The sequence below is a fragment of the Meleagris gallopavo genome, chromosome 8 (genome assembly GCF_905368555.1).
Source record: "Meleagris gallopavo chromosome 8, MGAL_WU_HG_1.1, whole genome shotgun sequence".
NCBI classification, from domain to species: Eukaryota; Metazoa; Chordata; class Aves; order Galliformes; family Phasianidae; genus Meleagris; species Meleagris gallopavo.
In genome coordinates, this window is record NC_139411.1 from 4,705,008 (window position 1) to 4,732,420 (window position 27,413).

General features: G+C 44.8%; 2 protein-coding genes and 1 non-coding gene across 5 annotated transcripts in view; all 3 read right to left on the reverse strand.

Moving 5' to 3' along the window:
- CHUK (component of inhibitor of nuclear factor kappa B kinase complex) overlaps positions 1-11,876 on the reverse strand; it is a 30,254-nt gene extending 18,378 nt beyond the window's left edge. For all 3 annotated transcript variants that reach the window (XR_014884905.1, XR_014884906.1, XM_085230182.1), the window contains exons 1-11: positions 11,730-11,876; positions 11,556-11,650; positions 10,730-10,844; positions 8,904-8,973; positions 6,222-6,310; positions 5,516-5,605; positions 5,158-5,282; positions 3,485-3,592; positions 1,928-2,063; positions 757-951; positions 351-453 (exon numbers count right to left, since the gene is read on the reverse strand). Coding sequence is in view for 1 of the 3 variants with exons in the window: in XM_085230182.1 (XP_085086308.1) it covers positions 351-453; positions 757-951; positions 1,928-2,063; positions 3,485-3,592; positions 5,158-5,282; positions 5,516-5,605; positions 6,222-6,310; positions 8,904-8,973; positions 10,730-10,844; positions 11,556-11,650; positions 11,730-11,876 (1,273 nt within the window). In the remaining 2 variants the exon portion in view is untranslated. The remainder of the gene's footprint in view (positions 1-350; positions 454-756; positions 952-1,927; positions 2,064-3,484; positions 3,593-5,157; positions 5,283-5,515; positions 5,606-6,221; positions 6,311-8,903; positions 8,974-10,729; positions 10,845-11,555; positions 11,651-11,729) is intronic.
- A 15-nt stretch (positions 11,877-11,891) lies between these two features.
- On the reverse strand, positions 11,892-25,070 carry CWF19L1 (CWF19 like cell cycle control factor 1). The gene is made up of 14 exons (XM_085230183.1): positions 24,917-25,070; positions 24,734-24,818; positions 24,196-24,274; positions 23,634-23,735; positions 22,693-22,907; positions 18,341-18,459; positions 17,444-17,528; positions 16,788-16,928; positions 16,590-16,701; positions 15,476-15,555; positions 14,361-14,570; positions 13,479-13,595; positions 12,270-12,367; positions 11,892-12,102 (listed from the first exon to the last, which is right to left on the reverse strand). Exons 1-14 carry the CDS (start codon positions 24,937-24,939, stop codon positions 11,958-11,960), a joined length of 1,611 nt encoding a protein of 536 aa, XP_085086309.1. The 5' UTR covers positions 24,940-25,070; the 3' UTR covers positions 11,892-11,957.
- On the reverse strand, positions 13,764-13,906 carry LOC116216920 (small nucleolar RNA SNORA12). Its single transcript, XR_004160591.1, has one exon. It is a non-coding gene; the product is annotated as a small nucleolar RNA SNORA12 (small nucleolar RNA).
- Positions 25,071-27,413: the final 2,343 nt, after the last annotated feature.

Below are 27,413 nucleotides of genomic sequence, written 5' to 3' on the forward strand. Positions count from 1 at the left end.
CTACTGGCAATAAAAGATATGGCATAACACTATGTGAATTGTGAGAAAAGACAGGACCCATGGTTTGTTTTATCCATTAATTCTGCGCCTAAAGCACTTGCTCAAGCTACCAAAGCTCTACAGAAGAGTTCCAAAAGAGTAAGCAACAGATGCTTTAACTGTTAAATCTATAAAATGTGGAGATAATACTGTAGATAACATTTTCCTAGGGTGCTACAGGTTCTTAAATGGTCCTCTGAGTCAGAGGCCGCCCTTCAAGATACACACAGAGATTAGTAAGGCAAACCTACTTCCACGTTAAACAAGAAGTAATGCTTCCAATGGTCCAAGGTGTCCTCCAGCATACTTACCAATATAATTTACACATTCAGACAGACTCCGAGAAGCAAAGGGTCCATCATAGACAGTTTTGCTTTTATCAAACAAGTAGACCATATAGCTATCCCAGCCCCTCTGCACAAACAAGAGAAAATCTGGTTACAAAACGAACTCGTTATTGTTATCAGAACCTCTTCATATCTGATGCCTTAAAAAATTGATTTTGACAGAATTCTACAGAAGCACAGGACCCTTTACTAGCAAGTTACTTTAAAGATTTAGTTGGAATATGACCATAGGAACCTATGTTATCCAAGAAAATCAGGCTACACAGAATAAATTGTCTCAAGTGAGATGAGATCAAAGCAATTAATCTTCCTTAAGACTTCAAATTCCCTAAGAATGGGAAAGACTTTAAATGAACAGAATCATTCTTACTACGCCATCAATAACACACTGGGAAGCAGGTTTCCGGGGGTCTAGGCAAATTCCTGTTTCCAAGAGTAGTTCCTGATTTCCAGTGCTTATTCCAGTTTCAAACTCAATTCGAATCTGAAGGGAATGAAGACTTTCCTCAGGATGCAAGAGAAATGAAACAATCTTGGCAGAGGTCATATTTAGGATGTGCACTATCTGTAAAAAAGAGTGCAAATTAGTTACAGGTCACTGGCTATCCAAGACAATGCACATAATAGCCTTGAAGGGTGTACATAACCATAAACCATAAAGTTTTAGTGACTACAATAATTAAGTGCAGGTGTAAAGCCCCACACCATAAAATTCAGACCTGTAACTTTTAACTCAATATCAGAAAACTATGACCAAACTCCCTTACAGCTCCATAAGCCACACTGCAGCTTCATTACACCAAAAGAATAGCAACGAGCTAGCACAGAGGCCATCTCAAGTCTGTCATCTCTGAAGTAGCCAGCACTGCTTTCAAGAAGGGGAGCCTAATTCCTCCATATAAAACAACTGTGACATACCTCCACCTATCTTCTCACTGCTCTCATGGCTTGCTCTGTTTTTACTGTATCTGGGTGGAAACTGTAGGTCTCAAACCACATCACAATATGCAGATTGTGACAAGTCCCAATTATCGCCACAATGTTTTGTGTTTCTGTCTCTAATTCCTTTGGAATTCTTTCAGGTTATTCTCTGGCTTCCATGAACTTTTGCCTCAGTTAGTCTCACTTCAGCAGTTAATTAATAACTTGAAGGGGAACAGGCAAGTGAATACAACCTCTGATCTCCTACTAGTACACAAAACTGGAGTCGCTGTATCAGTAATACAGTTCAAAATTAACAGTCATTATCAAATACTGAACAGTCACTTGAGCTTGCTGAGTCCTTACTAAGATATAGGAATAGGCAGGAATATAGGATCATTCTTCTGCTACAAGAAGAAAGCTAGAGATTAATTTAGCATATGATGTTCTGTCCTCAGATATGTGCTAGACAGGCTGTATACACAAATAATTTCCAACACCAGCAAAAAGATTCCTCAAAACCCAGAAGCTAGATGATGCCTGAATTATAGCTTTGCTGTATTGAGCACAATTCCTGTTCTCTGAAATGTTTCTACTGAGCCCAGTAAAACTACACTCACCTTCAAATTCAGTATGTGATCCATAATTAGGAAGCACTTTGGACAATTGGTTTCAGGATCTAAACCTCCACCCCTCTGTTCTGGGTCCCAATTCAGCATCAGTTGCAACCAACTTTCCATCGGTTCTACAATTAAACTAAACAACAATAATAATGAATTTCAAAACAGAGGAACCATGAGAAGGCGGATATTCTAATACACTAAGTTCACTTAGTAAACCAGAGTCTTAAAAAGCAAAGCTCTGTCTACAGAACAACCATCATCATGCTGCAGAGCTGCTTGGAAGAATTACAGAATTGTAGGGGCTGGAAGGGAACTCTAGAGATTGGCGAGTTCAGCCCTGCTACAAAGCAGGACCCCTGCAGCAGCCTGCGCAGGTAGGCGTCCAGATGGGTCTTGAGTATCTCCAGAGGAGACTCACCACCTCTCCGAGCAGCCCGTCCCAGGGCTCCGTAACCCTCACTGTGAACAAGTTCTTATGCACATTGCTGTGGAACTTCCTGTGCTCCAGTCTATGGCCATTTCCCCTTGTCCTGTCCCCACAGATAGCTGAAAAATGGCCATGTCCCTTCATCTCCCACAAAGCTCTCTCCCATGTTTATCCACATCAAAAGCACGTAAGTTTATTATCCGTAATGTGGTAAAAGGCACTACACAGTGCAAAAAGCTCAAAGCTCTGGCTCTGAACTAGCTATATTTGATACTCAGCTTCAGTTGAAACCCTCCAGTGTCAATGCGTTATGCTGCAACTGCTAGACGTATTTAGCATTTGTGTCATCAGATAAGTGACAGATAATCACTCTGACTTCTGATGTAGTACAGATCAACTAGTACGGATGGGAGGCATTCCTGGAGGCCTCATAGTCTAGCTCTTGCTCCTGACAGAGCCAATGCCATGGATCCAGCAGGGTGCTCAGGATCATGTCCAGGCAGTCCTTGAGCACTGAGAATCCCCACTCAGGGATGCACCACTAGCTTCAGGAAGCTTTTTTTTTTTTTTTTCCCCCCTATCTCCAAATACCATTTTCCTTTAAGCACCTGTGCTGCGGCCCTTGGTCCTTCCACTCTGCCTCTCTGTAAAGAGTCTGGATCTGTTGTTTCTGTAGCACCCCACTAGATAGTGGGAGACAAAATCTGATGCTTCAAGCTTCAGCAACTTCTTGTACGCTCTATTCAGCAGGCTCTGACCATCTCTGAGGCCTTGGCTGTTCTTGCTGCAGTATTTTCCAATGGAAATACTAGATGATTTTGCTTTCATGAAGCAGCTAATTTAAGCTCCCTGTGACTAAAGTTACACTAGAATCGTTTATGACTTGGTTTATATATATGGTTTATATATGGATTCAGTACCATCAAATTTTCAGGTAGATATTAATGAAGTCATCTCTCTCAGTGAAGAGTCCAAAGTTCCATAAAGAGCCATTGGGCTACAAGCTATTCCATAACCGCAAATAATAGCTTGCTTACAGATTGAGACAGCATTTAGGAGAAAGAAGGACCCCTCCATTTAAAAAATGAGCCAAAGATTATCACATATAATCACATCGTCACACTTACCTACAGATGCTGTGAGGCTGTGGCAAATGAGTACTGAAGCGAACCTCCCCGCTCATCTCTTCAGAAGCAAATATGTGTTTTGGATCCTTCTTCTTGATTTTTTCATGCCTAGAAAATAAATTCTTTATGGGCATGATAATATTACTTTTGTAAAGGGCCAAGCAAGCCTGGCATTAGCAAAAAGTATCAGCCTTAGCTTTAGAAAACGAACTTTTTTCAGGATGAAGATATTTCTAAACAATTCACCTAGCACAACTATCTCCAACTGGAAGGGAGTCCTTGCAATTAACTCTGTCTCTGGAAACATTTTCACATCTGCTTGCAAGGACATCTGGAGAGCATCAAATAAAAGGACCAAAAGGTAACAATTAACTGTGGACCACAGAGCAATCCTGCCCAACAAAATCGACCTCTGCACAACTGCGAGACAGTTTGAACTTGCAGGAGTCATTTGGCGAAGTCACTGCACTTGCCTTGATGCCAGAGAAGCATATAAGATAGAAGTATTGTAAATACTGCGTACTACCGGAGCCAACACTAGGAAAACCACCGTTGCCAGCTCCACCTGTGCCCTCATCCTTTCTCCCTTCAGCACTTGCTTGCATCTTGCCTAGAGCTCAGTTGCTTGCACAGCAGCAGGATTTCCCAGTGCAAGTCGCATGTAAGCATGGCCCGGGCCACAGCCATCAGCCAGGGGTGAGGTAGACAAACACTTCTTGCCCCTGGAGGCTAGTCTGCTTTCTTAGTCAGCCCCCATTTGGAACAGAAGCTGCACACAGATGGCCCACACTGTTCTCTTCCATTTTATGAATACAGATGCTTGGAAGAGCTGTTTCTGTCATTTGTTTTTCACTACTTTTTTATTACGAAATAAGAGTTTTCAAATGTTGGAAAAAATGGGACAAATATTTGAACTACTAAAATAATAAAATCCCAAGAGTTAGGATTTTAAAGAGAAACTACTGCACTACATTGATTGATTTTTTTGTTTTGTTTTGTTAAAGCACTTTAACTTCAAAATTTACTTCCTCTCCTTCCCATTATTTTAATGCTATCAGGAGAACAAATTTTATGCTTGTTCTGTCGCAGCATCATGCTTTGAAAAATCCATCTTTATTTATACAGTCCTGATATTGCAAGCTAAGATGTGAAAATACATCAATAATACGTCAATAAGCCTTTCTGCTCTTTGTTCTAACCATGAGAGAGTAAGGAGAAATTTCCACATGCAAGTTAATGTCCATCAGTTCTCATCCTTGTTAAGCTATTTGGAAGCACATCCTATGTGTCTACACAGCAACAGGAAGACTTGCTGTGCATTATTTGTTGCTAAAAAATAAGTGACCTCACAGTCTATGGGAACAAAGGACTGTATTGCTCCTCTACATGCATTTAACTGTTCTGACATTACTTCCCCGTTTAACAGCGTGAATTATAATTAAGTTTTTTGTTTCAAACTTCAAATTCTTAATTATTATGCTCAGAGGCACCCTTGATGATATGTATAAATTACCGATCAAGGTGTCATTAATGCAATAGAAGTATGACTGGCTTCTGCAAGACTTAACAGACCAAGAAGCCTCATTATTCAACAGCAGTAAGTTTGATATTGAGGTTCATACTGTCACTTCACTATACATGACAGCTGTCAGTCCTTTTGCTGAATGTCTTACCAGGTAAATGGCTGGAGATTGTGCAGGAAAGGCCGAAATCCTGCAATGCATTCAAACACCATCGTTCCAAAGCTCCAGTAATCAACAGTGACAGAATAGGATTTATTCTCGAAGAGTTCGGGAGCCTGAAAAGAACCGTACAAGGACACTTTGAAAGACGCAATTCAGGCAATCCAGCACCACTGCAGAGACAAATCTATGTTTACGAGTGGCTCTCAGCTCCAGAGGGAAAGAGGTGGAACCAGCAGAAGGGTGACAAGGGACTTCTGTAGGTTCTGACACACACTTCTACGATGCTATAAAATGTGGTAATACCACATCACTTGTACACATAAAAAACAAAACAAAGCTGTCTTACCAAATATTGCAGTGTTCCAACAAATGAAGTGCACAAGCTTCCTTGATCCAAATCCTTGGCGTAACCCAGGTCAATTATTTTGTGAATGATCTGTAAGCAGTTTAAATAGATCATCAGAAGAACAAATTCAGAGGGGAAAAAAAACAGCCCAACAAAAACCAAACCTACGCAGTGACATGCATCCAAGAAAGGGAAAGCCAAAACAGGAACTCCGGGAAAAGTCCATGATGAAGTTTTGAAACGACACCGCACTGAAGCTTGCTGGCCTCATCCACCTACCTCAGCTTAGACTCAACTTCCTTTAAAGCAACTCAGCAGTCTTAGCTTGGCATTCTACCTTATTATGTTGGAATTTGAGAAGTAACAATAAATAAAACCATTTTTTGTTAAACAATCCACTTGGCTGTACTTTTGAACTAGCTTGATTGTATACACAATCCTCAAAGCCACAAATGTAAGGCTACCGTAAATTACAGTTTTGTATCATTCCTCCTGTTTGCATGTGAAGTTCTTGAACAGAAGCAAAAATTGTTTGCTTTTAATGACAAAGTTTACAGAATAAGCAAAGTAGAACTGTTGCTCCAAGAAGATACAAACATTTCATAAATTCAGAGTTGAGTTTCCAGTCTAGTTCAATGCCAGAAACTACTCACTCTTTTATTTCTCTCAGGTAAAGCTGCTCACAGTTTGCAGAGATGTGACTTACCTTCCCACCTTCATCCTGAAGAACAATATTTTCAGGCTTTAAATCTCTGTGTATAATTCTGTTTTCGTGCAAATACTGGATACCAGACCCTAAAAGACATGTGTGATTTGACAGAAAAAACACACTTATTAAAGACATTGCTGAAAAATATCTCCAGTTTCTTTGATTTTGAAAGCAACATGTTTTCATTTAGAAGAACCACTAAGAACTTGATTTAGAATATTTGCTGGGTTTGCGCATACAGCTACAGGACTGAACAAGCTGTTCCTCTGCTCTTCAGAATGGGGAGGCTGCTGTGAGCTCAGGCCTGGTGGCACAACCGCAAGGCAGATCTCTTGCCTTAGAGGTGAGAGAAGGGAGCTGATTCCCTGATCCAGCTGGGAGCTAAGCAGGAAAAAAAAAAAAAAACAACAGGTTTTAGCCAGGCAGGTTTTCAAAACCTCAAAGGTCATGGAAGTGGCTGGAGGGAACAGAGCACCCAAGAAAAGGCAAAGGGCAGGACTTTGCCTTGTGGCAAAATGCCTTGAGGTAGCTGTGAAGCTACTAAGGACAACAACAGGAGAAAAACTGCCTGTGGGAAGAGAGGAAATCACTACTCCACCCAAATAACACCACCCGCTGCTAAATAAAAGATTATTTTGCAACTCTCAGCTACAGGACAGTGCCACATACAGAACAGCAAAAAACAATTGTCAAACTGTGAGATTTTTTTAACCTTCGAGACACGATATCTCTCACTGGAGCCAAACCTGCAACCATCACTGGTCTATCACTCATTTACACACTTAACAGTTTCCAACTTGCACTTCTCCATGGCACTTCCAAATCTTCACCGAAGACATGATAGAGAGAGAATGCATTACCAGCAACATATAAATGTTTTATACAGTGAAACGCTTCTGATTTTAGGTGAAGCTGTCAGGCACAAGGCTGGCAAACAGCCTGTGTGGAAGAACACAGATCATGGCCTGAACAGGCAATCAGCCCATGAGAAAGGGCTCACGTTAGCTTGGGAACACAAGTAAACTGCCTCTACCTTCTGCATGTAGCTGGAAGAAACTTGTTTGTGAGAAACTGCCCTGTAGCTGTAATTCAGTATCCTTGCTTTCTCTGAGTGACCTTGCTTATTATGATATGTGGTGCTTTATTGTCTCCTGTGGTTATATATATAGTCATGGTACTAATGGGTTGTGCAGACATCTTGCTGGTCACCACAGGTATCTGCTGGGTGTGATCCCAGGGCAGACATTCCACTGGCAGGCTGCCACCGGTAACGAAGACTTGATGGAGACTGTACTGGCTGGCCACCCCAGTAATGTGAGTATTTCTCCATTAAACGGATGCAGAACACTTGTTTCTGCATACTTTCTTAAGGATGAGGAAACTCTATAACAGATGGCTGACTTTTGCATTAGACAGCCCTACGGAGAACAAACACCAAGTTCATTTTCCTCTTTAGTTTCATGTCCCCCTGCCGTTTTGTGACCCTAACAACCAGTCAGGAGTGACTCTGGAAAAACCATAACACTGTTTTGACTAAGAAAGGTACCAGTCTTTTTCCGCTTCAGAAAAATAAAACCTTTAGGGAAAGCCAACCCTCTCTCATCTCCCTCATAAAGAGGACATGAGAATCCTTCTGCCTAGAAGCCCAGACCACTGTGTTCAAGATACTTTTTCATACCAAGATGGCTCCATTCCTAGGAGAGACTGGTTAACAGAAATAAAAAGATGAGGAGCTCTGCTGAGGAGCATTCTTGGAAGGCTAGCTTGCAAGGGAGACCATCTGCAGACATAACTCTCCAACAGATGACCTATCCTCTTCCAGAGCAGCCAAGAAGCTGCTTTAAGGTGCATCTCTCCTATCTTTTCTTACAGACCTTTCAGCAGTCAAAAATTCGGCCACCAAAATCTCCACCTTCCCCTGAACCTGAAGCTGAATGTGGATGCTACATCTTGACGTAGCCACCCTCGTTGCAAGCAAAGGTGACAACAGCCTCCATCACTATGCTAGTCACATTTCTAACACAGGACCATAAAATAGCTCTTTCAAAACGACAAGCTTTTCAATGTTTAGGCACTTATTTAGGGATCCCTCACCTAATTAATCCTCAGTTGAAAGCAAATCACTAGCAGGAAGATTGCTGGACAAGACATGGCATGATTACCATGTATGTTCTCTTCCTCTTCCGCTATGCTCTTACCCATCTTGCTCTCCACTCTGCTTTATTGGCTGTCTCATCCTCTCATCCTGAACAAACAGAATTTCTCTGCTACTAAGCGCATTCTACAGAGTGAAGCCACATAGAAACATAGACACACCCCAGACAGCTTCTTGTTTTTAAGCGGTAGAAGTTACACTCCTTCAGACTGGCATGCAGCTTGGCATCTGCAGAGCCATGAACAGAACAGGAAACTTGTGACCTTAACGCCACAGAGTTACCCACAGCTGACCACCATATAGCTTCTTCAGTCCCTTTCCATGGACACGTCATTAGTGCAAGCCTCTTGTCTCTGCAATCAGCAGAGACATAGCATCCTTGCTCTGGAATAGAAGCCCAGTTTAGTTTTGCACACTGTTTTTGTCAGTCCCCTTCTCAGGTGAGCTGAAAAAGGAAAATGTCATTACACATAAATACAAATATACACAAAACAAACAGACACTGAAGTCCATAGACTACATACCAATGTCACTAAGAAGAGAAAGTATTTGGCTTTCCTTAAGTCCACAGCAGTTTTCCGGTTTGTTTAGCAGCTACAAAAAAAGATGATGATGTTTACGCTCACAATGCATCAATCAATAGTCAGGAACAAAATCTTCCATCCCCTGCCAACACCACACAGAAAACGGCACAGCTCAAATATAACTCTTGTTGAATACAGTGATAGAAAAGAGGGGAGGGAAAGAAAGAAAATAAAAAAATCACTGCACTGAGACAAGGTTGAAGAGATTTGGACTGCTAGAATAAAACCACAGAAATCTGAAAGCCATTGGAAAGCAAGTAGGCGAGAGACTCAGATCGGGACAGAAGGCTGGGAGCAGCGGGGATCCCCAGGCTCCCAGAACCTCGTGTTCCTCATCTTCTGAGGAAAATGCCCCAAGAGAGCACAAGCATAAAACGTGTGCATGACCCACAGATGCTCTTCCAAGCTTTATAAAAGATTATGAATATGCAATGGCAAATTAACAGCACTGAAAGCACAATGTCCAATAACCGTAAGAGAAAGATTCTAAGAAGTGTAGGATCAGAAATGAGAAACAATGCTTCCTTTTTTTTTTTTTTTTTTAAAGAACAAAGCATTACATGTGATCAAGTGGAATAAAGTACAGTACTTCTCAGGCTGCACTAGCATCTATGCATTAGGTACTAAATAATCAAATACTGCACTGAATGTAGAGCTAATATAACCCCAAATTTCTTGGCTGAGGTCTCCCAATTCGCTTTCAAGTATTCTCAAAACTTTTACTGCATATATACAACACCCAAGCATCCATACCACCGTCCAGGTATGTGGACAGCTATGTACCTATGCAGTATGCTACTTCCACATATAGCCCCTTCCTTTAATTGACAACCTTTCAGCCTCTTAACATTGTTTTAAACAGTACTAAAACGTAAGATGAAGTCATTATACATTAATTGCTCTCAGAGATATGCATTACATCACTTAACATCTGCTCAGATTTCTCCAGTCTGTTTGCTGCGTAGCACTGGTGAGAAAAACAACAAAAGTTGAACAGAAGAAAAGTTTCCTGACCACTCTGATGACATGACTTCTGAACAGAACTTAAGCGGCAGAAAATTACTTTACCACCACTAAACGAGTGACTGCCTCCTGTGTACAGCTACAATGGAGCGGAACATGGGCTTTTATCTGGCTGTGCAGTTGCTGCCAGTTTCTTTTTCTTGGAGGTGCTGCAGCTTTGTGGAGGAACACTTCCCAGCTGATAGGAAAGAGCCAGCTAAAGTCTGTGAAATTGTGGCACCAGCCCAGCGCTGAGAGCAGTGCAACACCGGACACGTGGGAGTTAACGACAAAATCAGACTCCAAACTCTGACATGTAGAGTGCTAGCATCTAGGCTTAGGTTGGAATGGACCTTTAAGCCCATTCAGTTCTAACCCTTGCAATGGGCTGGTCACACCCCATCAGATCAGGTTGTCCAGGGCTCTATTCATCATGGCCTTGGGCACCATTAGAAATTGGGCACCCCCAGCTTCTCCGGGCAGTTTGTGCCAGGGCCTCACTGCCCTCTGAGTAAAGAATTTCTCTCCATTATCTAAACTTATTTTACAGCTATTTTCCTTTGCTACATCACTACAACCATGTCAGAAGTCAGTCCCCTTGCTTATAAGCTCTTCAAGTAGTCACTGTATATTTACTTCCCTGGATCTACACTAAAAAAGAGAAGCTCCGCAGAACATATATGGCTTCATAGATGGTCACAGCTATGGGGATGGCACCACCACCCCTTGTTTTGCTGCGCCATGCAAAGCAAAGCAGTTGTTACCTTCCGGAGGTCACCCCCCGAGCAATATTCCATTGCCAGAAGAGGCACATCGTTCACAAGGAAGTTCATTTCCTCAGGAACTTCGCAGGCTCTCACTACGTTGGGATGGTTCAACCTAGACAGATGGAAAGCTTGTGAAAACCCTGGCTACTCTACAGAAGAGTGGGAAGAAAGGACAGTTGGCCAGCCAGGTTTAATGCCTCAGGTCTGAATTACGCTCCCCAGGTACATCCTTGCTGAAAAGTGCTCTCTACCAGTGCCCAGTCCCATACACCCCGTACCTTGGGAACACCTCAAAGCCCACATGCCAGACTCTAACGGAGAGCTAGGCTCCCGGCTCGCACTCTGGCTGAAGTTATTTCACGTGTGTCTCTATTCCTGTGCACAGGGAAACCCTCCTTTCGGCCCAGGGGTTTAAGCACGTGCAAGCACTCGAGGCACACAGCGCACTGACCCGCAGGCTGCCGGCACCTACTCTCCGATCACGACGCGCCGTTCCCGCGCCTGACCCGCAACCCCCGGCATCCGCAGCTGTCAGCGCGCCCCAGCGCCGCGGGCGAGGAGCCGAGCGGAGAGGCGCGCACCCGCACTACGACACCGCCCCGCGGGGCCGCTGCCGCGCCCGAGGACGGCCCCGAGGAGCCCGGCGGCCGGCGCAGGCTGCGCGCAGAGCCCCGCGCGGCTCCTCCGGATGGGCACAGCAGGACGGGGCCCCCACGGTGCCGGGACAGCTTCGGTAAGCGCGAGGCGAGGGGCGGCTCTACCCGCGTAGGGACAAATAGGGAAGCGGCGGTGCCCGCTCGCCGGCCGGAGGCCCGGCACTCACTTCTTCATAATGTCGATCTCGTGGCACCAGCGGTCCTTGTTCTTGACGCTCAGCTCCAGCCGGCATGACTTGATGGCCACCCGGGCGCCCGTGTCCTGCGGCACACAGCCCCGTCACGGCGGGCCCGCTCCCCCGCCGCCGCCCCCCCCGCCGCGGCCGCCGCCGCCGCCCCACCTGGTGCTGGTAGAGGCAGACGTTACCGAAGCCGCCGGTGCCCAGGCGGTCGCGCATCTCCCAGGGCCCGCAGCCGCCCGCCGGCTGTCCCCGCAGCGCCACGCCGCTGGGGGCCGGGGGCGGCCCACGCTCCGCGCCCCGCTCCATGGCGCCGCACACAGCTCCGCGCCCGTAGCTCCGCCTTTATTGCCGCGTCAGCGCGCCTCCCGCCCGCCCGCTGCTCCGACGTCAGTCCCGCAAGGCGAAGTCGAAGGGCTGGAAGTCGCGACGGAAGGCGCTGGCCTGCGCCGCCTCCTCGGGCTGGGCCGCCGTGCAGCTGCGCCAGTCGGTGCGCTGAGGGAGCGCCAGCAGGGCACCGCTGGCCAGCACCGCCCTGCCGGACAGACGGCATCAGTGCCCGGCACAGCGCCCTGGGCCAAGGACAACAGGGAGAAGGGAGGAAAGGGATGGGGGAGGTAGGGACAAAAGGCGGGGAGGAAAAGAGTGGGGGAGAAGGGAGGCGAACGGGAAATGGAAGGGTACAGAAAGCAACGCACCCACCTGCCAAACTGCAGTGGGAAGCTGCCCCGGATACGGTGGAAGAGCTTCTCGCCTGTGTCCAGCTCCACATAAAAGTACGGCGTGCCTGGCTGCACCACCTGTGTAGGAAGGAGGGATGCTGAGGCCCATTGGGAGCCAGGTTTCTCCTAGATGTTTTCCCAAGGCATGTATGACATGCACACACATCCTGCCTACATCAGGAAGCCACAGAAGAGGGCTTTACTCTGTGTCTGTGCAATGCCAGCTGCATTCACAACAGACTTTTTCACTAATGAAACACTGAAAGAGGCTTATCTCTCTCCTACCCACCTGGACGCCACTCAGAACGAGAGAGGTTCTGGCTGCAGTTCTTTAGATAGGAAACAGCAAAACAAGATAGCCCAGGCTGCAGCACATATTCCAAACTGCATCAGTGGTAGATCTCATAATCCCCAAAGAATGAGGAAGTGATGGATTGCTTTCTGCTGGAATGGTGTGTGCCTTTGCAATGCAAGGTAGCAGACAGTACACTGCTTTAATATTTCTTCTGGTTTAACTCTGCAGATTGCATTACAGGGACAGTAAATAACAGAGCCTGGATCAGAGCTGCCTCAGCTAATAATGTATATTATAGAGGAAAAAGGGTAAAATAATGTGAAGAGAGTACAACTGCACTTCTCAGAGAACTCTCACCTAGGGGAAATTAAAACTACCTGATGCGCAGTGATGCTGGAAGAGGATTGGTGTTTGGTTAGTTGGTGAGTTTAACAGGCCTTACACATGGCTAGAGTAATGTGACCAGGGTTATTTCTTATATCCCTGCCATTCAAGTCAGGCACAAAGGTGAGGCACAAACCTTAGTTATATTTTGAGTTTTAGCACTAGGAAAAGCCAGGCAGAGGAATCCAGGGGACATCTTAGCAATCTGCATTGTGATAGAAGTGCTGAACAAACCTAGCGGCACAGACCTGCACCAAATGCAAAGAAGATATATACCTGAGGCCCTCTGAGGGCAGTCAACAAATACTGCAGGCAAAGGACTTGCTATTCAGATAAGCAACACATCTTATGACGTTGTCAGGAATTTCATGAGGAGCTGAACACAGCTGGCACGTGGGCTCCAAATTAAGTCTACTTCCAAACAGCTTAACCTTATCCCACAAAGTGACCTGGGAGGGAAACAGCAGCCCTGACAGGGCAGAGGTGAAGACAGGTGAAAGTATCTCGTACCTGCATGATATCCGAGTGCTCTGGGATTTCTAACAGTTCCATCTGTTGCTCCTGTGCCTGTGTAATAAAGCACTCCTTAATGTCTTCAGAAGTATAGTCCAGTGGGACAGGAATCACCTGGAGAGAGAGACAAATGTTTCCAAAGAAGTAAAGATGAGGGAAACCACTGACTCGCAGAAAGCAATCGTTCCATCACTGGAGCTGGTACACTCCTCAGTTCTGTGCAATATCATCAAACAAGGTGGGTGAGCACCCACCTGTACAGATTTAAACTTATGAGAAATCTTCTATAGGAGTTGAATAAAAGGCTGAGAACTAAGAGCCTGAAAAAGTCCTCAGCACAGTCTCTCTCCTTTTTGATCTCTGTGGTAGTTTCAGGCCGCTCTGATACAATTACAGATCTGCCAAACAAAGAAACCACCACAATAAACCACTCACTGATTGATGCACAAGGAAAAAAAATAAAAATCAAACCAAAGGGTTGATATTGGTAGACAGTCATCAGAATTCTGCACATGTTCTTACATTTTCACCTACTACAGTTGCACGGTGAGCACTGCAGCTTGTATGCCCATGAGAGCAGATCAGAGTAAGAAACCAGTTATAAAACTTTGTCTAGAATCCCTGTGAAGTTTTTAAATCATATCTATGCAGGGAGAAGTTTTCCTTGCCCGTTCAACGCAGTCGATGCTGTGCTGCTATAATACGAAGAATTTAAGGATTGTAGCAGAACCATCACACAACGTGGGTTTTGGTTTTATTCTGCCTGTTGTGGGCAGAATACTCCCCATAATCTGGAAAAGCTGAAAGTGAGCTTTCCCTTTCAGTTCAGTCATGGAGAAGTGCACAGCTGTGTCCTCTTAATATACACTGAAACCATACCTGTAACTGCAGATGCTGACTCTTATAGTTCCTTTCAAATAAGACATATCTCTTCCCCTTGCTTCTGAAAAACTCCTTCAGGGCAGATTTGTACTTGGTCACTTCTTCCATCACCTCTGAAGACAAGTCAACCACCGACTGATAGTGCCCAATAGGCAAAATCAAGACATGATCAGGTAATAAGCCACCCTTGGCCAGGGCAAGGTAGCACTGGAGTGAAAGAACACACAGTTACTATCAGCAACACTTAACGCTGTGGAAATTTACTTGTGCTCTCTGGCTGCACTCTTGAGTATTCCCTAGCCTAGCAATTCTGCCTCAGGAACAGTACAGTTTTCTACTCTGTGTTGCATATTAAGAACTGTTAATTAGCAATTCATTAATTAATAGAGGAACGAGAAAGGGAAAGAAAGTGAAAAAGGTTAAAAACAACTTTTAACAACTTTTTTTAAGTGCCAGAAAATGCCTGGCCTGCAGGAAGACACCTGAGCGAACTTTACCATTGCTACCAGAATTTCTTACACCGACAAGAAAATCCCTTTGAAAATGTATATCTGCTTTCCAACCAAAACCAGATAAAGTTGCCACCGTAGCATCTTCAAGTAGATTACGCCATATAGGAGCGAGGACTGGGGGCAAAGCAAAGGTGTCAATGATTTAATTAACCTCCAAAAAGTACTCTGAGATCTTGATGTAAAAGCTGTCTTATCTTCTGTTTAATCTGCATGTGAAAAAATCAGAACCAGTCATCCCAGCTGATTTTGGTGTAACTCCAGCCAACACATCCTACTGCCAGCACAGATTCCAGTTTACACTGAGTTCTGGCAGATTGTAACATAATCAAATCATGAAGGCTGCCACACCAAAAAGTCTTCCGGCTCTGTAATTCACCTGTTCAAGCAAAAGAGGGACATGTTTTATTTTTCAAAAGACTTGTGACTATCTACTTACGCCTTCTGTAGGGGTGAATGCAAAGAAACTGAAAAGAAAACTCAATCAGCTCCAAATAAAGGTTGTTTGCTTTTTTTTTTTCTTCTCCCTTTTTAAAATCAATATTGCTACATCTTAACATGATTTTGTTGGCATGTAGGAAAGAATGTACTATTGTTACTTACGTGTGTGCCAATGCTAACAACCAAGTGCTTCTCCACTTGTGGGCTAGCAAGACAGAACCAACAGGGCCCTGTGGGCTGTGCTTTATGGGATAGGAAAGAGAAACAAGTGTTAGCATAAAGCTTGTTGGTTGGAATGATGAATGGAATGAGACTTGGAAGAGCTGCATTTTCCAACTCCGCTTCCCAGCTGATGCAGTGCTGAAGGGCATGGCTCTGGGAAGCAGGATCTGGCTGAAGAACTGATGCCCTGTGGGAAGTTCCAGTAAGAGGAGCAGGTAGCAGTCACCAACTTGTTGACTGACATCATCATTGAGTGCTCCGATCTACTGGAAGAACATTACTTCCAGGAACATAGTGCTTACAGCTCACTAGTAGAAAAAGCATCAGTGAATTAAAAAAAACAAATCAAAATGAGATGAAACTACCACAGAGGTATAGAAAAGGACAGATGCTGTCAAACACACATGCTAGTTCTGGCCTATTTCTCACACTGAAAACATGTGATTTCACACCCAGATTGTAATACCTTATCTGACCCTTAATATAAACTGATGACATCAATAAGCTAGGCCTTTTATTAGGGACAAACACCACATGCACTGCTGTAGGCTTTGTACAGGAACAGACAAGCAGCTTTACAAACGCAGTATGAGATAAGGCTCTGCCAAGAGCCACAGGAAACCAAAAATCCAAGCCTGGAGTTTGTATCAGTGCCAAACATTGTAAGGAGGCTCCTAAAGTCTTCTGGAATTTCTAATCAAGAAAAGGAAATCATACTAAGTACGCAAGGGCACACTATGCCCTACAGAACAAGCTAGTCTGTAGAACTGCCTGTTGTCAAATTTAGAGGCCAGTCAGCTTCACAAGGTAAACAGCATCAGCTCAACCCCCTCAGACCTAGTTTTTAAACTATATACTTTTGTCTTTTATTTAACTACTTATTGTCAGGTTTCTAGGAAACAAGTGGCTGTTCATTCCTCTGCACTTCTGTACTCCCACACCATCTGGCACATTTTCAAGATGATATAAACAGCTGAACAGCCTGAGATAAAATGAGTGAAATGGACCATACCTCCAGTAAAGTTCTTGGGAAAAAGAATATTCACATACTTACGGGGTTTTTTGGCTTGCTTGGTTTGGGAGCTCCCTCTATCCTTCCCGTCTGAGGGACGTTTCTTCCCATGATGCTTGTTCAAATCAAAGAAAAACTGACATGCTGTCTCTTCCTGGTTAGAAAATGAAAACCAAAACCTGTTGTACCTGCATCCCAGAGAGTCACAGAGCGCATCCATGCAGCAGACTGCAGCAGTACCTCTGCACACCCAAGTACTTTGGTCTTCTGTGCCCTCTTCTGCAACTTTTGGTATGGATTTTCAGTGACATCCTGGGGCTGTTTTACTAGCTCTGCAGAGTCCATCAAGCTCATGGGAACAATGCTGAATGCATACAGATACTGGAAGAAAAACAGATGGCTCAAATGCAAAAAGTTTTTGCAATGACTGCAACTCTGAAGAGGTCAGCTGTAAACTACCAACATCCTTCTGTATCAGTACTCTGTAACTTTTTATAAGGGTTAAAAAAGTAAGCAACTTACGTCACCCCAAAAGTTATTTTAAGTGATTTGTAAGGGTTCTCATGTAAATTGTTTCCTTCCTAAAGGAAGCCATGGGAAGAGAAAATTATCCAAAGCGGCTGAGGAAGGGGGAAGGATGGCAGCTTTCTGGCCATTTTCCTTTGCAGCTGTCTTCCAGCTAAATACCATTAAACGAGGTAGAGAGAAACGGAAGTGCTTAAGAACACATCTAGCATTCTGTACCCCTCTGACATGATGGGCAAATGCCACGTTACTCAACAGACACCTCCACCTTGGCATGATTCACACTGTCCTATAGTCATAGGACAAGCTACATTAGGGCTTACTGCCACGTTATTTGTACTTCAGAAAAGAAAATTCAGGAGTATAAATACCTTTTTCTTGCTTTTATTGCCAACTTCAGCAAGAGCAATAAATCTGGTCACATGTTGTGGGGTCTCCTGCAGCACTGTGTGATTTCTGTATGGAAGCAAAACTTGATTGTATTGGCATATACTTAAAGAATAGTGGGAAAACCACATGTCCTCATAGAATCATAGAATCACCGAGGTTGGAAAAGACCTAAAAGATCATCCAGTCCAACCGTTCACCTATTACCAATAGCTCATGAAAGAACTCAGACACCACATCACTTACATGTAGGCTTTCACCCAGAACAAGAAGGCCTGAGAACAAAAAGACTTGTGAGATCTAACAACCAACAACCATGCAGACAAAAACGAGATCTCACAGCAGACTGAACACACACCTGAGAGGACATTTTTCTAGACTGAAAACAACTTCCATTTTTAAGTGTATTTGGTATGATAAAGGTAACAGTCATTGCCAGCATTCACAGGACAGCCTCAATTTTCTCTGAACGTTGTTCTGACACCTACATTATTGTATCAGTCACATTTTGTATACAAAGTTATATCTGAAGACACCAAATTCTTCACTGTATGAGAGCTTTTCCACAGAACACCTTCAGAGGCACCCCCAGAACTAGGCTGAACACTACTGAAATGGAACTCAGAGCAAGTGATTTGGTGTCAGATTCACTTTGACATTGTCAGGTAAGTGTTGGCAGGGACTGCACAGTTTTTGAGGCAGCAAGAACTGTTATCAGAAGAGACATCTGAGAAACAATCTCGACTCATTACTGGAAAAACAAAGATTTAAAGGAACCAGATGACTTCATAAAATTACACTGAAATTCTTTAAAACACTGTGTTCTTTAAAAATTGAACACTTATTTCAAAATAAATGAGATTTCACAATGTCTTACAAACCTGTAAGGAAGTCTTTCATAATAGGCCTTCTCCAGTGCAGCAAAGTGATACCTTGGCTTGAGACTTGCAGCTAGATCAGATATTAAAGTGGAACCACATTTTTTGGTATCTATTTCTCCCTACAAATACAAAACAAGTTTTATTTTAAAAACTCTGTCAGACTGCAGTGAAAATAAATTGCTTATACTGAACTGCTTGCTGGAAATGTAGAGGTTGTGACCATGGCTGTTGCCATTCCTTGAAACATGGAAGTGAACATGGTTTGATTTCTTATCTCCAACCCAAGTCTACTCATTTACATCATTTTCCATACACAAGGTTTACTGTTTTCCCTTTATTGATCTTGTGAAGCAATTGCTGCACAGAATGAGTTTTGGCAAACAGCAATATAGATCAAAATCATTAAGGCACATTTTAACCACACTCCCAGAGTGCCAGAGCTTTAGTGTGTGAGTCAAGTGAATACGAAAATGCTAAGTTTCCCAAGGAAACAAAATGTTTTCTCCTGTCCCTGAGAAATCAAAAACAAAACACAACCAAAGAGCAGGCTTAGAACTACTTTTGGGCTGTCTGTTCTTCATTAGCCTTAGACTGAGAAGCACAGTAAGGAAAGAAAAGAGCAGGGGAAAACAGAAGTTCAGAAATTGTCAATGCCTGTTACCTACAAAGTACTATTTTTGGTAAAGATTTTTTTGGTAAAAAGTAACTATTTCCAGGCACAAGAAAGCATAGGAAATCATCAGGTTTCATCAAGAGGAAGTCAGGCCTGATCAGTCTGATGAACTTCTATAATGAAACAATCAGCCTGATGAATAAATGGGGAGCTGTGGGTATTGCCTTTGACAGTATCCCCCAACAGATCCTCATAGGGAAGCTGCTGAAGTATGGGCTGGATGTGCAATGAGCTGGGTTGAAAACTACCTGAACAGTAGGACCCAGAGGGCAGAGGTCAGCGGTGCAAATTTTCATTTGAGGCCAGTAATGAGGGGAGCACCCCAGGAAACAGTACTGGGTCCAGTTCTTTTTAACATCTTCAGTAATGATCTGGATGATGGAGTAGGGTGCACCTTCAATAAATTTGCAGATGACATAAAAAACTGGGGTGAGTGACTGAACTCACCAGAGGGCTGTGCAGCCACCCAGAGGGACCCTGAGACGCTGGAGAAATGGGCTGACAGGAACCTCATGGAGCTCAACAAGAAGTGTAGTTGTACAGGCATCCACCCACTCCCAGGAAAGCAGCCTTCCTCTCTGTACTTCTTTCTGCTGCCCTTGCAGCAGGCTTGGCAGAGGATAACAGCAGTACCTTCACTGAGGTCTTGCTGGTTTCAGTCCCACTGAAAATGGTCAGAGCTAAGAACCATCTCAGGAAAAGAACTACTTCTTCAAGGAGTTGATTCTCAGTCATGCAATTTAACTTCTCACACCATTTTTACTGCACCAGAAACTTCAGGTGGCAAAAAGCAGAACTTATTGTTCATTCATCAAATTTGCTGTTACTGGAGTGATGGGATTTCACTGTGTTAGCACACAAGGAAATCTTGAAGACTTGTTAATGAAATCTTCAGGTCCTGAAGCACACATTTCAGCAAGATGTCCATCTGAGTATTATATTTACTAATATATTTATCTATTAATCCAAACAGCACATTTGCAGAAATTCAAGCTGAGGGAAACCAAGAGTGGAACAATATGCTGAATTATTAGAGCATCCCAGTGTGAAGGTCTAGACACAATTTGTCTCTTTAAGCAAAAACATCCATGCATCTTTTTTTTCTCCGACCACAAAGCCTAGTGTTTGTTTGTTTGTTTTTTTTTGTTTTGTTTTTTGTGGTGGTAGCAGGGTTATTTTATGGGGGGAGAAGGAAGACACATTTTTTAATGCTTTCAAAGACAGGATCCTGTATTTTTTTCAGAAGTGAAAAGACAGTGAGGAAGCAAAGTGTCTGTTACACGTAGCACTCTTCTCCAGGGAAGTCTCAGATCATCTGAGTTCACAGTCAAGTCCCTTCTGCTGAGTAACGGTTAAAACTGTGAATTAGACACAATCTAAACATTTCCTCACAATCCAGACAGAGGAAGAACCAAACGATTCAGAACAGCTGATGGACACCTGAAGAAATAATTGCAGACACACTCTCCATTTTAGCAAGCCCTTGGAGATGCTCTGGTAAATGAGATTCAACTTCACTCACATCTACTTTGGTAACGCTGAAGTTCACAAGTAGCAGAAAGGCTGGTTAGAGGGAACAAGAAATACTGAAGAAACACCTGTGCCACTCTCACAGCAACATCAAGGCGGAGGTTGGACAGGAAGACTGCAGAGCCCCTTTACAACCAACACTTCTATACCTCTGGACTTCAGCAATGACAAAGAGAAAGCTGTTCTTGAGGAATCTGGGGTGTAATTTTTCATTTTTCCTTTCACATGCCATATAAAAGCACAAACTATCATCCAAGCCTGATGCGAGTTTTAAGTAGTAACCTGTGTTTGGCAAGGGCATCTGGCAAGAGGCACCAGGATGTAAGTACTGAGGAAGTCTGACACAAGTTTCCTCTACCAATTAAAGAAATGAAGAGGAAAAAAGGCTAAAAAATCTGAGTGACCATCCTGACCACCTTCTAAGCCTGGACTGAAGTAAGCTGTGAAAACAGAGAAAGCAGCTTTTATTTAACACCACTGAAGAAATCACTAAGGAAGTCTCCTTTAGAACACGGCTTTAGGGTCAAGGAGCTCATGTAGATCAGATTAAATCTGCTGAGATACCAGAACAATGCCACAATGAGGATATTACAAAAAAAACCAATATTTATACGAGGAAAAAAAACTTTACAAAATTTAATGGAATAAAAACCTGACATTTCTATAGCCTTCTTCAAAATCAAACATGCTAGTAAGGAAAGAAATCTATTTAAATCTAAGGCAAAGCACAATCAGCTGAAGAATGATGAAGGATTGCTCAGAGAGGGCAGAACAGGCATTCAAAAATTAGGATGAATTTTACCTCTGATGAAACAACATAAAAATCCTGACAGCATGAAGACTTAAAGAAAACTAAGAAGGCAACTGCAGTCCCAGGCTTCTTGTGCATCATAATTGTGCAACTGGATTTGCCCTTGCAGAGTCAGGATCCTCTTTATGCTCTTAAATATCTTCATCAATGACACTCATGGTGAGACTGAAGGTGCACCCTCAGAAAGTTTGAAAGTGACACCAAGCTGTGTGTTGCAATTAACATGTTTGAGTGAAGGGATGCCATCCAGAGAGACCTCGAGCAGTGGGCCCAGGTGAACAAGGAGGTTCAAAAAAGCAAGGTCTTGCACCTGGGCCATGACAAGCCCCACTATCAATACAAACAAGGGGAGGAAAGGACAAAGCACAGCCCTGCCAAAAAAAACTTGGGTGCACTGATGGATAGCAGCTGGACATGAGCCAGCACTGTGCCCTTGCAGCCCAGAAAGCCAACCATATCCTGGGCTGCATCCAAAGCAGTGTGGCCAGCAGGGTGAGGGAGGCGATCCTGCCCCTCTGCTCTGTGCTGTGAGACCTCACCTGGAACACTGCATCCACATGTGGAATCCTCAGTGCAGGAGAGACGTGGACCTGTTGGAATGCATCCAGAAGAGGGCCAGAAAAATGGTCCAAGGGATGGAACACCTCTCCTGTGAGAAAAGGCTGAGAGAGCTCGGGCTGTTCAGCCTGGAGAAGAAAAAGCTCTAGGAATACTGATAGTGGCCTTTCAGTATTTAAAGTGGGGCTGTCAGAAAGAAGGGGACAGACTCTTAAGTAGGGTCTGTTGTGATAAGACAAGGAGAAATTATTTCAAGCTATCAGAAGGATGATTTAGACTGAATATAAGGAAAATGTTTTTTTTCCAATAAGAATGGTGAAGTACTGAAACAGGTTGCTCAGAGATGCAGTGGATGCCTTGTCCCTGGGGCAGGCTGGACAGGGAGCTGAGCACCTTGATCTAGATGTCTCTCTTTATTGCAGAGGGGTTGGACTAGATGACCTCCCAGTGGGACCAAGTCTTTAGGACACAGACTTTGCTGAGAACAAAACAGTTCCAAATGAACAGTATCTCCAGGAGGCAGCTTCATGGTCTGAGCACAACATGCTAAAATCTTTAGTTATTGAACATTAGCTTTTCTATAGAAATTGCTATAACATCCATGGAAAGAAAGCTCTTTCAGGAAATTATCCTACAGAGCCCTTACATTAGTAAATTAAAAACAAACAAACAAACAAAACAATCAGGAGGGTCCTTCTACAAACAGCCAAAGCAAGCAGAGATGACATTGTTTGTTGGATACACCTGGAAATTCATTCCACCAGAAAACAGAAGACTTACTGGGCTGTTGGCAAAACTCTCGACATCTCTGGGCCAGGGGGAAGTCAGCAATATATCTACACCCTTGAAGTTTGGGGTCGATAACAAAGATGATTTTAATTCTGTCACATCTTTTGAACTAAAGCTGTAGGCAGGAGTTGGTTCCTCCTGAGACTCGGTGCCACTCAGGTATGCGATCTGCAGTCCCGAAGTACCACTGAAAACACCTCGACGGCCTGCATGAATGCACAAGCACACACCTGAGATTTAAAAGCTGCAGGCAATCTCATTTGTATCATAAGCAGAGAGACAGACTTAGCAGTCCTGCCTTACTTCGACTGAAATCTTTCTTACAGGCAGCTCATTTTCTGTGTTCATAAATTCTAGGAGGACATTTTAGGGCCATGGCTCAAAATCTGCTTTATGGTGAAGCTGTTTACACAACCCCCAGATTTCTCTCCTCACTGCTATCTTGCTTCCCTACAGTCAACTCATAACAAAAGCTTGGTATGAAGACTGAAAATAAAAAAGCCAATTGCAAGTTCCTCTGTAACTATTTTTGTCAGGCAAGATTCTAAACAGAAATTAACCTTTCCTTTTAGTTTTGCCTATCATTTCATTACCTTTGATGATTATACTTTTTTATCTTTGCTGCTCTAGTACAACCATGCAGCACAGCACAATGATACTTCATATAGGAAACCTCCACTGCACAGAGAGATGCACAGGACGGGAATACGTTCTCAATCAAAAGACTCTTTCAACATCTTTTTCTTTTGGGTATCAAAATTCAGTGTGTGTTAGAAAACAACAACAAAAAAGTTGAACAAAAAGTTCAACTCCAGTCTTGTTACAAGATTAAGAGATGCCATCTTAAAACTTCAAGAAAAAAAAAGGAGGGATGAGTTAAAGCACAATGATCACAAAATGTTCTTGAAAGCAGCATTACGTAAGTGCATTACCTAAGTAAGTGATGTTTTCAGCTAATTCGCAGCCAGTGACATGTGGAAAACAGTGCATGGTCTCTTGGTTGTTAGCGCCGAGCACGAAGGTTGGAATTGGAGCTGAAGAAGAAAACAATCAGTATGGTATAAAGTACATGAAGTACATGTCATCCGCATGTACCAGGAATCACAGCCATTCCAACATCCCTCCTTCTCAGCGTGTGAAGGAGCCATAAACACAAACAAGAAAATTTCCTTCAGAAAAAGGCCCCCCTGTTGTTTAAGCAAAATGCTTTTCTCATCACCAGATACTTTAAGGTGCATCCTCTAAATGATGCCCCTGAATGATCCATGGCCTACATTGTCTCTAGGGTGACACTAGACTTGTGCTTGAAGTTTCAGTTCCCACAGTCCAGCTATATGAGAATGCTTAGGTTCCCTGTGCAGAGCCCTCACAGCAAATGGGACAGCTTTGTGTGGAGAGCTCGCACAGCCAAACAAGATTTAAGGACACGGTTAAGTGGGTTGCCTGCCAGCACACCAATGCATTTGCTATGAGGAGTGACAGCTCCTTCCTTACCTTTCTTAGCCCCCGAACGATACTCTGCCCATTCAGCATCAGAAGTGGAACTGAAGAAATCCCCGACACACAAAAGCATCTGCAACCACCACACCAAGAGAGAATCACACAAAACACCAAAGGCAAGGCAGAGTGCTTCCGCGGCGGAATGCTTCGCTTCGAGGCATCGCACATCTCCCCCCAGACACCGGGTAAAGAAAAGTCTCTGCTCTCGGCGGTACCGTTACACTCCAAAAGAAGGAGCAGCACTCCCGTCCCACAGGTTCGTGCTCCCCAGGCCCTCAGTGCAGCACAAGGAAGCCTGAGGGCACACCAAGCCCCGGCAGCGGTCCCTCGACCCCGCGGGCAGCCACAGGCAGGGCCCAGTCGGAGAGGGGGTGAGCGCGGCCCTCCCTCAGTCCCACCCGGAGGCTCCCGGTCCCGCTCCCGCTCCCGCTCCCGGTCCCGCTCCCGCTCCCGCTCCCGGTCCCGCTCCCGCTCCCGGTCCCGCTCCCGCTCCCGGTCCCGCTCCCGCTCCCCGGCCCCGCCGCAGCCTCACATCGAAGCGGCCGCTCTTGCTCTGGATGGCTCGGACCCGCCCGAAGAGACTCTCCAGCCGCCCCTCCACGTCGCCGCACGCCAGCCTGAAGGAGACAAAGCCTCAGCGACCGCCACAGCACGGCACAACTCCATCTCGTCTCGTTCCCTCCCATCCCGTCCCGTCCCGTCCCATCCCGCTCACACGCGCAGCGGTAGCGCCTCCATAGCGGAACTCCGCCGCCCGGCCTTCGCTTCCGGGTGCACAGTGCTCCGCCGCCGCCTCGCTCCGCCGTGGCCCGTTCCGCTGCTGTCCGGGTAGCTGGACCCCGGCGCGCAGAGCCGCCGTGTGGCAACGCGAGCGCCAGCTGATGTAATTTTTGGATGTCAGCGAACATTTCAGTGCTGTTTTTTTAACAGTATTCTTCTGGACAAAATGTCCAACATACAGCTAAACAAAGACACAGTGGTGCGGTGAGCAATTGGCTGGCGGGGCAGTCTCAAAGGCTCGGAGTCGGTGACTGGAAAACCGATCTGTTAGGGGATGGTGCAGATAAGAGTGTGATTTAGCAATAAAGTACTAAATCAAACAGATCCAAGCTCTTTTAGAAGATGTAATATTGCTCATTGGAACACTTGAAAAGACACAAAGTAGGAAAGAAGTCCACATTTTCTGTTAACGTCCCTGTGCTGCATTAACTACATCAGCAAATACCAACAGAGTCTGCGTGATTATTAAGAGCTGATGCTGTCCCTGGCGGCTTTGTAAGGAAAGTCTTTGGCTAAGAGGACATTTATTCAAGCCGAAAAGTCTTACACATCCCAAAGACACCATTCCTGGGGCCAGGAAGAAACTGCATGCATTTACCCTTTCCCCTCTGAGGGCAGAATTTGACAAAGGAAGAAATGTTCAAGTCTAGTGAAGGAGCTTTTGCAGGGGCCTAAGTTCTCTCTTGAGTGTAAGTCTGAAGAGTATCCTATCTACAACAGTTTAGTTTCAGGCCTGTAGCTAGAGGTGTTCCTTAGGGGTCAGTAGTAGGTCCCATCTAGTTCCAACGCCCCTACTATAAGCAGGGACACCTCCCACTAGACCAGGTTGCCCAAAGCCCCATCCATAGAATGAATCATAGAATCACCAAGGTTGGAAAAGACCTCCAAGATCATCCAGTCCAACCATTCACCTATCACCAATATTTCTCCACTAAAACATGTCCCTCGTTATAACAGCAAAGGTTTCTTGAACAGCAAGTTCAAGAACAGTTCTTGAACAGACTCCATCACCTCCCTGGGCATCCCCTTCCATCTCCTGACCAATCGCTCAGAGAAGTATTATTTCCTGACATCCAACCTGAATCTCCTCTGGTGCAACTTGAGGCCATTCCCTCTAGTCCTATTGCTAGTTACGGGAGGAAGAGGCTGACCCCCACCTCAACACAACCTCCCTCCACAACTGTAGAAAGTGGTAAGATCACCCCTGAGCCTCCTCTTCTCCAGACTGAACAATCCCAGTTCCCTCAGCCATTCCTCATACAGCCTGTGCTCCAGACCCCTCACCGGCTTTGTTGCCCTTCTCTGAACACACTCCAGGGCCTCAATGTCCTTCCTGTAGTGAGGGGCCCAAAACTGAAAACAGTACTTGAGGTGTGGCCTCACTAGGGCTGAGTACAGAGGGAGGCCTTAAATGCTTCCAGGGAGGGGGTATCCACAACCTCTCTGAGCAACTTGTTCCAGTGTCTCACCACCCTCACAGTAAAGAATTTCTTCCTACTATCTAGTCTAAATCTACCCTTTTCCAGTTTAAAGCCATTTCCCTAAGTTCTGTCTCTACACGCCCTTATTCAAAGCTTTCCTGTAGGCTCCCTTCAGGTACTGGAAGGCCACCATAAAGTCCCCCAGGAATCTTCTCCAGGCTGAAGAGCCCCAACTGTCTCAGCCTGTCCTCATAGGGGAGGTGCTCCAGCCCTCTGATCATCTTTGTAGCCCTCCTCTGGACCCACTTCAACAGCTCAATGCTCTTCTTGTGCTGGGGATCTGAGAACTGGATGCAGTTCTCCAGATGGGATCTCATACAAGCAGGGGGGCAGAATTACCTCCCTCGACCTGCTGATCACACTCCTCTTGATGCGACCCAGGATATGATTGACTTTCTGGGCTGCAAGTATTCTCTGTCCACTGATGTTGAGTCTTTCATCAACCAACACCCCCAAAATCCTTGTCTCCTGCTGCTCCCAAGCCATTCTCCTTCCAACCTTTATTTGTGCTTAGGATTGCCCAGACCCAGGTGTGGGACCTTGCACTTGGCCGTGTTGAACTTCACGAGTTTGACATGGGCCTATTTCTTCAGCCTGTCCAGATTCCTCTGGATGGCATCCCTTCCCTCTAGCGTGTCAACTGCACCACTCAGCTTGGTGTCTGCAAACTTACTGAGGGTGCTCTTGATCCCACTGTTCATGTTGCCTATAAAGAAGTTAAATACTGCTGGTCCCATCACTGATTCCTAAGGAATATTTCTCATCACTGGTCTCCATTTGGACATTGAGCCATTGACCGCTACTTTCTCTATCCAGCCAATTCCTTATCCAGTGAGTGGTCTGTCCATTAAATCCATTTTTCTCCAGTCTGGTCACCAGGACATCATGTGGGACAGTGTCAAATGCTTTGCACATCTCCAGGTAGATGATGTCAGCTGCTCTTCCTTTATT

Coding starts and splice junctions, on each gene's coding strand:
- CWF19L1 (XM_085230183.1), bottom strand. CDS start 24,939: ATGGAGGCGCTACCGCTGCGCGT. Junction 15,556..16,589: donor CAAGCAAGCCAAAAAACCCC/GTAAGTATGTGA, acceptor TATCCCATAAAG/CACAGCCCACAGGGCCCTGT. Junction 13,596..14,360: donor GTCAGCATCTGCAGTTACAG/GTATGGTTTCAG, acceptor CTCTCTCTCCAG/GTGATTCCTGTCCCACTGGA.